At 40.8% G+C, this 10,302-nt stretch overlaps 1 protein-coding gene across 10 annotated transcripts in view; it reads right to left on the bottom strand.

The window, feature by feature from the left end:
- Nucleotides 1–407: 407 nt before the first annotated feature.
- LOC123995159 (inverted formin-2-like) overlaps nucleotides 408–10,302 on the bottom strand; it is a 34,942-nt gene continuing 25,047 nt past the window's right edge. For 5 of the 10 annotated variants that reach the window (XM_046298554.1, XM_046298556.1, XM_046298562.1 and 2 more), the window contains 3 exons: nucleotides 8,821–9,327; nucleotides 8,656–8,693; nucleotides 7,295–8,315 (listed from right to left, as the gene is read on the bottom strand). In XM_046298554.1, the coding sequence (XP_046154510.1) occupies nucleotides 8,268–8,315; nucleotides 8,656–8,693; nucleotides 8,821–9,327 (593 nt within the window). In that variant the 3' untranslated portion in view covers nucleotides 7,295–8,267. Of the gene's footprint in view, nucleotides 708–2,883; nucleotides 3,992–6,403; nucleotides 6,731–7,294; nucleotides 8,316–8,655; nucleotides 8,694–8,820; nucleotides 9,328–10,302 lie in introns of those variants that run through there. The other 5 variants (XM_046298557.1, XM_046298558.1, XM_046298555.1 and 2 more) reach the window with 5 other exon arrangements.

Raw genomic sequence — 10,302 nt, 5'->3', positions numbered from 1 at the left:
ATTGTATTTTCATAATAGCCTACATCACATTTCTGATTATCCAATCTATTTGCAATGCAGATAATTGTGCTTGTGTGAAAGCAGAGTGTAAAAAAAAAAAGAAACAATAACTGGTACCATGTCTGAAAACAGGTGAGATTTTTATGGTCAATATGTAATACTTAATTGATCATGAACCAATATTCCTACTATGACTGTAAGCTAAATAGGCCCTGTATTTGTCAAATGAAATGACAGCGGCTGTATCAACAAGTCCACATAACATGTTATACATAGAAATGTTGACTTTCTTAAAATAATGTATCATATTTCAATGAAACTGTGTCCAATACATTGAAGGTCCATGATGAAAGTATAAAGTGCAAAATGGTCCCATCATCATGATGCAGTGGTTGGTTTCCAAGCGGTTTCTGTGATATCATTGCCACATGACCTTTTATTGATGTAGTAAATAATACAAAGACCCCTCTATATGGGTGTAATAAGGCAGGTCTCCATTTGAAAAACAAACCTAGGTTCGCTAGGTTAGGCCTACTCCTTTTGAAAACAGTGAGAAAAACATGGCTGACATACATTTTTATACTGTACTTACAAATATCTATGTTATGTCATAGAATTTGTTTGGCAGATCTAAAACAGAGCACTGGAAGATGGAGTCAAAGTTCATAGCTTCTTTTTGCCTTTGGGCTCATCCTTTTTGCATCCACCTAGAAATAGAGATAAAAGATCAGTGCTGTCCCATACACAACACAGCTATAGCATTTAATTTGCCCTACAAGAGGAGACAGTTGATAACCTTTGCTCCCTGTTTTGATTGTCCAGTCTTCTGTCACCCAAGTTAAAGTTATGCCTCACTTTTTTTTAAAGTTAACATATTTGGGTCAGTAGGAACCCAACATAACAGGTGGTGGTGTGTTTGACTGACTGACTCTGCATTCCTGATTTCTGTAACAGTTAGCTTACCTGTGTAATATTGACATGAGCTCAGAACCACTGTTTTTTTTAAACATGGTCCTGTTTTATCAATTGCTGTGCTGAACAATGGACAGTTCATGATCTGTCAAATGACCGTAGCTAAAAGTTGTGTGTTCATAATTATTTTTGCAATTAAGATGCTACAATACACATTTACAACAGGCCTATGTAAAAATACATACATCCTAACGATACAGTGCCTTTGAAAAGTATTCCGACCCCTTGACTTGTTCCTCATTTTGTTACATTTGCCCTATTCAAAAATTGATTTAATAAAACATGTACTCACTATGAACCCTAATGACAAAGCAAAAACAGGTTTGTAGAAATGTTTGCAAATGTATTAAAAATAAACAAATCAGAAATACCTTAATTATTCAGACCCTCTTCTATGAGACTTGAAATTGAGCTCAGGAGCATCCTGTGGACTCCAATCAAGTTATGGAAACATCAAGGTCAAAAGATGTTTCTTCAACTTGGAGTCCACCTGTGTTGAATTCAATTGATTGAACCTTATTTGGAAAGACACACACCGGTCTATATAAAAAAATGTCCTACAGTTGGAAGTGCATGTCAGAGCAATAATCCATTATGAGGTCAAAGGAATTGTCCGTAGGGCTCAGAGATAAGTTTGTGTCAAGGCACAGATCTGGGGAAAGGTACCAAAATCTTTCTGCAGCATCGAAAATGTCTCCAAGAATATAGTGACCTCCATCATTATTAAATGCAAGAAGTTTGGAACCACCAGGACTCTTCCTAGAGCTGACTGCCTGGTCAAACTGAGCAATTGGGGGAGAAGGGCCTTGGTCAGGGAGGTGATCAAGAACCCATTGGTCATTCTGACAGAGCTCCAGAGTTCCTCTGTGGAGATGGGAAACCCTTTCTGAAGGACAACCATCTCTGCAGCACTCCACCAATCAGGCCTTTATGGTAGTGGCCAGACAGAAGCCACTCGGTGAAATGCACAACAGCCCACTTGGAGTTTGCCAAAAGGCATCTAAAGTCTTAGACCATGAGAAACAATATTTTATGGTCTGATGAACCAAGGTTGAACTCTTTAGCCTGAATGCAAAATATAACATCTGGAGGAAACCTGGCACCCTCCCTACGGTGAAGCACGGTGGTGGCAGCATCATGCTGTGGGGATGTTTTTCAGCAGCAAGGACTGGGAGACTAGTCAGGATCGAGGAAAATATGAAAGTAGCAAAGTACAGAAAGATCCTTGATGAAAACCTGCTCAGGGCCTCTGACTTGGGCAAAAGTTAACCCTCTAACAGGACAACGACCCCAAACGCACAGCCAGGACAATGCAAGAGTGGCTTTGGTAAAAGTCTCTGAATGTCCTTGAGTGGCACAGCAAAAGCCGGACCTGAACCAGATCGAACATCTCTGGAAAGACCTGAAAATATCAGTGCAGCGACGCTCCCCATTGAACTTGACAGAGCTTGAGGGGATCTGCAGAATATATACATTTTTTTAAATGGGAGAAACACCCCAAATACAGGTGTGCCAAGCTTGTAGCGTCATACCCAAGAACACTCAAAGCTGTAATCACTTAAGCTGTAAACACTTGAAATCAATTTTAGAATAAGGCTGTAACGTGGAAAAAGTCAAGGGGTTTAAATACATTCTGAATGCACTTTATATACATAACTTCATTAGCAGGACACTAAAGTTCATTATCCCTCTGAAGACTTTAGTAGGTAAAAGCTGTGAACTGGAAAAACTTTGTAGAGGGAAAGTACACATTATGGTGATCATGAGAGTTTCCTTTATTTTCAGCTTCAGACCAATGCACACTTCCCTTTTTCTCCATGGTTTTTACACAGGAAGGTGATTAAACAACATAATACTGCAAAACAAAGCAATACAAGTAAAGTACACAATAATGACAAATGGCAAGAAAAATTATGTAGTTAGTCATTATTTAATAGTAAGAGGGAAGTGAAAAAATAAAACAAAAACTTGAGCCAATATGGAGTAAACTAGAAAAATGTTCCCTGATCTTTTTTAACAAGACAATTGAGAAAGCTCCCGGAAAACACATACAAAAAATAAAAACATTTATACTACATTACCTGTAAACAATACTGAGTTATTTAAGCAATAATGCCAGAGGTGGTGTGGTATATGGCCAATATACCACAGCTAAGGGCCGTTCTTTTGCAAGACATGGAGTGCCTGTACATAGCCCTTAGCCATGGTATATTTGCCATATCACAAACCCCGAGTTGCCTTATTGCTATTTTAAAACTGGTTCCCAATGTAATTAGAGCAGTAAAAATAATTGTTTCGTCATACCCGTGGTATATGGTCTGATATACCTCGGCTGTCAGCCAATCAGCATTCAGAGCTCAAACCTTCCAGTTTGAAATACAAAATATATCACAATCAAAAACGTACATCAGATACAGTAAATGTTGTACGTACAATTCAGGGATGGCCACAGTTGCTCTTGAAGAGCTACAGGGTTATTGCAGGCTCTCTTGTTCAAGCCTTATCGCATGCATTTGTACCGTAGAGATGGTGTGCATCTGACAGATGAGCTCCCCCCCTGCACTCCTCGCAACAAGGGGGAGAGAGGCCTTCTCAAAGTTTGCCTTCACCCCCACCACCACTAGTTTCTTAGCCCCCAAAGAGGAACAAGACTGTGGTGCTCCTGAGCACACTGCACAAAATAGCTGAGATCAGTGATCGTGAGGACAGGAAGCCAGGAATCATCCTGGACTACAACCACAACGAAGGAGGCTTGGACAACCTGGACAAGGTGATTGGAACTTACAGCTGCAGGAGGATGACTGCCCGCTGGCCCCTGGTTATCTTCCATAACATCATTGAAATGTCCTCATACAATGCCTTAGTGATAAGCAGAACAAGGTGTTATTGGAGCAACTGGGAAAGGCACTGGTAACCCTATTAATTCACAGGGAGCATCTCCCCCACACAGCAGCCACTGCAGCGCTTGTGAAAGCTGTTCAGGGGGCTGAATCTTGTCCTGATCCACTTGTGGCTGCAGCTGGGGCAGGCAAAAAGGAGGAGATGCCAATTATGTCTTCCAAAGAATGAGTGTAAAACAAATACAGGTGCTGCACATGTGAGAAATACATCTGATAAAGTCCATGCACACTCTCCTACATGTGCTAATTAGAATTCATGTGTTTGTATCTTATTCTTATTGTTTATACACCTTGTGGGTGGGGGCAATGGTTAAAACATTTTTTGGAGAAGACTAGTATTTGAATTCCTCATTGTACAGAACATATCACTATGTTGCAAAAAGTTCAAGACGGTTAGTGTTTCCCTTCCATAAAATGCATTAGAAACTTTAAGCTATACAAGTGCTACCTCTTAATAAGTAAATAAATATTTTTAAAAAGTGTTTACACACTTATGCAGTACCTCTAGCAATAATAATAATCCTCTACTTTAGTGAAAACAATTGACAGGTGTGTTGTAATAAAAACAAGTGTTGTCCACGGATTAAAATGCAGTTTTCCTGCATTGTGAAGAAGGAAAACCCAGATATTCAAAGTTTGATGAAGGAGGTTGTTTCTTCATGCAAAATAGATTTGGGGTTTAAAATTAAATTAAGCCGTTTTATATTAGCGGTTTGGTGAAGGCGGGTCATTTTTGACCCTTAGGACAAGGGGAGTACACAGAATGTTAAGACTACACAAGGGTTAAGAGACACATAAATGAAAATGACAGAATGGTAAAAAAAAAAAAACTCCAGTAGGCTAACCCAGGACCTTCAAAAATCACGTTTTGCTACGAACTCCGTTATAAATACGTCAAGTTCACATCATTTAAAATGGTTTGATGACAGCACGTGTTCGTTCCATTATTTTTTTTGTTCATTCACTCACTGAAATAACGTTTATTTCTCTTGATTGGGATTATTAAATTTAAAAAAAAAAGTTGTTGAAAACAGTTTAGTTTTATCACAGTTAATCAAAGTTAGCAAGCATGGCGTTCTCTTTTGACTGCGCAAGCAAACAACGATTATGATGTTTTATCTGTGTGCTTCGTTTGCAATTGCACCCTTGCTTCTTTTTACTTGTGGGAACACAAAAGTAACTTGACACTGTATTGAATTATAATTACACGAAGATAGTGACAGAGAGAGCGTACGGAATTAATACTTAAGGTAAGGGATATAATTTGCTCTGCATCTTCCAACAGCAATAATTCTGTTCTGGTGCATGATTGTATTAGCAGCGTGGCAGTTTCCCCAGTTTGGTGTATGTAAGGACATTCGCTTGCTTATTTGTGCTCTGATTACACGCAAGTGTCCAGGTCAGCAGTTTACACAGATGACTTCAGCCATAAAAAAACCTTCCATTACAAAATATACCAAAGCTAGATACCTTCATTTTGCTTCTCATGCAACTGGTGTAGCTAGCTGCTACTGTTGCGAAGCAAACGAGTAGCATCCGGTTTTAGAACTGAGATTTAGCTGAAAGGATGTTAGCATTTTCAGAAATACTACAAAAGCAAGCACATCATTGGATTATAGTGGGCAGAAATGTGCACGTGAGAGTGGTAAATTGAGAGTGTAATAAAAACTTCTAAACTTATTCAGTCCAACTGGATCTAAATCTAATGGTTACTTTATGGACGCTGTTTCCCAATTTTAATCCGACATCAAAAATGTAAGATGCATTTGGGCAAAAACATTGTCTGACTAGTCTCCCAGTCCCTGCCGGCGGAAAAACATTCACACAGCATGCTGCCACCATGCTTCACAGTAGGGACAGTGCCAGGAAGCGTGGCATTCAGGCCAAAAAGAGTTCAATATTGGTTTCGTCAGACCAGAGAATATTGTTTCTCATGGTCAGTGTCCTTTAGGCAAACAAAGTGGGCTGTTCTGTTCCTTTTACTGGGGAGTGGCTACTGTCTAGCCACTCTACCATGAAGGCCTGATTTGTGGAGTGCTGCAGAGATGGTTTTCCATCTGGAAGGTTCCATCTCCAGAGGAAGTCTGTCGTCAAGAGTAACCATCGGGTTCTTAGTCACCTCCCCGACGAAGGCCCTTCTCCCCTGATTGCTCAGCTCTAGGAAGAGTCTTGGTGGTTCCACACTTCTTCCACTAAAGAATGATGAGGCCACTATGTTCTTGGGGAATTCCAAGCTGCATAAATGTTGAGGTACCCTTCCCCAGATCTGTGCCTCAACACAATCCTGTCTCGGAGCTCTACGGACAATTCCTTCTACCTCATGGCTTGGTTTTTGCTCTGACATGCACTATATAGACAGGTGTTTGCCTTTTCAAATGTCAAATCAATTGAATTGACCACAGGTGGACTTCAATCAAGTTGAAGAACCATTTGAGCTCAATTTCTAGTCTCATAGCAAATGGTCTGAATACTTATGTAAATAAGGTATCGGTTTTTATTTTGAATACATTTGCAAAAATGTTTTTGCTTTGTCATTATGGGGTATTGTGTAGATTGATTAAAAAAATATATATTTAATACATTTTAGAATAAGGCTGTAACGTAACAAAAATGTGGAAAAAGTCAAGGCGTCTGAAGACTAACCGTCCTCGTTGGTTAATATACTGTGAGGCATAGGATACTGCACTTCAGGTCCCGTTGACAGGATAGTCTGAACGGAGCTTAGTTTGTTCTCCAGTGATTGTACATTCACCAATAGAACAGAGGTGGTTTATTTAATCAAGGTGCCCCCATGTTTGGTGGCTTTTCCACTTCTGAGTGTCGGGGATTATGGCCTGGTCCCGGGTGAGCAGTATGTCCTGCACGGATGAGGCATTGAAGTAGAATTTGTCATCCAGTTTGAGGTTAATGATCGCTGTTCTGATGTCCAGAAGCGATTTTCAGTCAAAGGAAACATTATGTAAAAAAAAATTAAGCGCAAAACAAAACACACTAAATAGCATAATTGGTCAAGAGCCTGTAAAATGGCCGCTATACATCCCAGCGCCATTCTCAATTTTGGTCAGCTCATAACTCCTCTATGTGATAAAATAATGAGGATTGGGTGCATGGTCAGAAGGATAGCTATATATCAAACTGGGAAAGATTCTTAGGTAAACAACTCAAATATTAATTGGAAGTTGGGTGAACTACCGTTCTGTGGTGTGGAGAAATGCTTCAACAAGTGAGAAAGCTTCAGATTGCACAGAAGAAAGCAGCAAGGAAAGCAGCAAGGAAAGCAGCAAGGAAAGCAGCAAGGAAAGCAGCAAGGAAAGCAGCAAGGATTCTTCTAAGGCGGTGATATGATTATTCTGTTGTAGTCATGCTCTTGTAGTAGTCATGTTGTAGTCATGTTCTTAAGTGGTCAGCAATCGACAAGATAATAAAGTGAGCACCCTTTTATTATGGACAATATCTATTCACTGCAGGATTCAGTTGATAAGAGAGACATTGTCAATACAAAGAATAGGATATCGACCATCCATGTCTTACACCAGCAGAGAAGTAAAAACAGATTCAAAGCGGGGAAAAAAATACAAATTGAGAAACCAGAAAATCTTTCAATAATTTCAGGAATACTTTAGATCCACTTGGAAATATGATTGTGATGTTGTGCACGACTATGGTAGATGACTGAACCAACCTCTATTCAGATAGTCATTAGTTATTTTTTCTAATTTACTTTATATATTATGGTATGTTTGTAACAGTATGTTATTTGTGAAAATTGGATTGTATTTTAAAGTTTAAGGACTCTTGGAAGATTAGTCCAAATGACAAAAAGAGATCCTAATAAAAATCTAAATCAATCAAGGAAAGTGCATTTAAAAAGCACAGAGTAATGTTTTACACCCATTGTATCCTGTGTATGAGGCAAAAACATTTCAACTTGACAGAGCCATAGCCGCTTCCTCGGTGCACTCTGCACACACTGGCTATTAGAAGAGACGAGATCCATAGACTCCACACCTAACATGAAGTGATGCCATCTTTAGGGGACATTGTGATTCTAACATCCCTTGTCAGTGACAAAGATGTACAGCACACTAACAAACTACTTTCTTGACATGTTCATCATAAAGAAATAAATGGAGAACAATCTGGCAAAAGATCAGTAGTTGGTGTTCACATCAAATGCAACATTTATAGAGGCAATGTTCTCTGACAAAATGTGAAATCCACAAAAAGTTACTCAAACCAAGTGAATCAACAACACTGTCATGACCCACACAAACCACTGGCCCAGATCTGATCTCTGTGTGTGTTAGTTGTTGGTAGGGAGAACAGGCAGAGTTCTGCTGAGGTCCAGAGTTTGGCTGAGGTCCCGCAATGTTCAGTGAGTCGGTATGCGTTTCGTCAGGCGCGAGGGGTATCACATCTCCCATCATAAGGGGACCTCATGTACTGGGGGGATCCAATGAAGGCAAGCCTATGAATCTCCACCCACCCAGTATTAGCTGACAGACAATATACAACCACCAAAAAGCCCCTGGAAGTCAACCATAAAGTACCAACAGGAAGCCAGCCAGGCTAACCATACCACAGACATGGAAGAGAGCTCAAGCAGGAACAGTAACTGCAAATAGCTTCAGAAAGGTCACTGAGGAAAAGGGAGGGATGTGCAGGATGGCCAGTGAAACAGGACAATTAAATCACCAAAGATCTAGTGAGATCCATGCAGGCTTAGTGGATGGTGTTTGATAGCCTGAAAGGAGGAGAACCTCCCTCATTGTAACACACACACCTTTTTAAGTTTAGTGTGGTCTTTTCCTTTGCGCTTGGCTGTTTTTAGAGAATTAAAGACAAGAAACAATGTTTTTCTTACAGGCCTAAAGAAATATGAAATCAAGATATGCTCCCAAACATGGTTAATTTTCTATCGAGATGGGGTTAGTTTTGAATACATTACCTTTGCCATGTCTCTTAGTACTCCCCCGTTTCTGTGCATGTTTGGACTCTGCGTCGACATCAGCTGTGGTTGAGGGGGACTCTGATAATAGAGTCTCCTCTAACCCATTTCCATCAGCTCCACTCGCTCTGTTCCCATCGGTCTCTGCATCTCTGCTCTTTGGACCATCCCCAGCAGCTGAGAATGCATTCCTGTTCACATTCTCAACCTTGGATTCAGCGGCCTTAAACCCCTTCCCCTCTGGGGACTTCTTGAGCTGGTGGTCAGTAGAGGAATCCATCCCAGGGTTGAGGTCTTCACTCTGGATGTGATCCTTGGTGGTGGTATGAAGGTTTGAGGGGGCTGGTGTTTTGGGAGAACTCGACTGAAGTGAGGAGTCTGTGGGGAGGCCGGACTCCACTACGACCGGATCTCCGCTTTGTTGTCCTAGGTCAATGGGTGAAGTCTCCTTTTCAACTTCCTCTTTGGCATATATAGCAGATGTTCCCTTAAGCTTGGTGCACTGTTCTACGGGAGAAGGGAAAGGAAAAAGATTAATTAAAGACTGACATAAAGCACACTTAACTACAGTTACCTCCTTTACAAACCTCTACATTCAACCCTTTTAGATCTACAAGTGCCTAGGGGTTAGAGGTAAGGGAGTTTTACTGGTAGGGCTGTGATGATACCAGTATCACAATATTTTTTTTCCCATGGCAAAAATTAAAACTCGAAGCTGAACAAACTTTGGTCCTTTAAAATCCTCCTGTATGTAAAATATTGGGTGCTAAAGGTTGGAAAATAAATACGTGACTGGATAACATGTTTGTTTCCAACATTAGTATCGCGATACTGGTATCGTCCCAGCCCAAGTTACTGAACAGGGCCTTATTTCTGGCGCCGACAGAGATGGCCGCTTCGCGTTCCTAGGAAACTATGCAGTTTTTTTTTACGTGTTATTTCTTACATTAGTACCCCAGGTCATCTTAGGTTTCATTACATACAGTCGAGAAGAACTACTGAATATAAGATCAGCGTCAACTCACCATCAGTACAACCAAGAACCAAGAATATGTTTTTCGCGACGCGGATCCTGTGTTCTGCCTTACAAACAGGACAACTGAATGGATCGCATGCAGCGACCCCAAAAAACGACTCCGAAAAAGAGGGAGACGAGGCGGTCTTCTGGTCAGACTCCGGAGACGGGCACACCGTGCACCACTCCCTAGCATTCTTCATGCCAATGTCCAGTCTCTAGACAACAAGGTTGATGAAATCCGAGCAAGGGTAGCATTCCAGAGGGACATCAGAGACTAACGTTCTGAGCTTCACGGAAACATGGCTCACTGGAGAGACGCTATCCGAAGCGGTGTAGCCAACGGGTTTCTCCACGCATCGCGCCGACAGAAACAAACACCTTTCTGGTAAGAAGAGGGGCGTATGCCTTATGACTAACGAGACATGGTGTGATGAAAGAAACATACAGGAACTCAAATCCTTCTG

The sequence above is a fragment of the Oncorhynchus gorbuscha genome, linkage group LG14 (assembly GCF_021184085.1).
Source record: "Oncorhynchus gorbuscha isolate QuinsamMale2020 ecotype Even-year linkage group LG14, OgorEven_v1.0, whole genome shotgun sequence".
Taxonomy (NCBI): Eukaryota; Metazoa; Chordata; class Actinopteri; order Salmoniformes; family Salmonidae; genus Oncorhynchus; species Oncorhynchus gorbuscha.
This window is presented reverse-complemented; position numbering and strand designations above follow the sequence as displayed.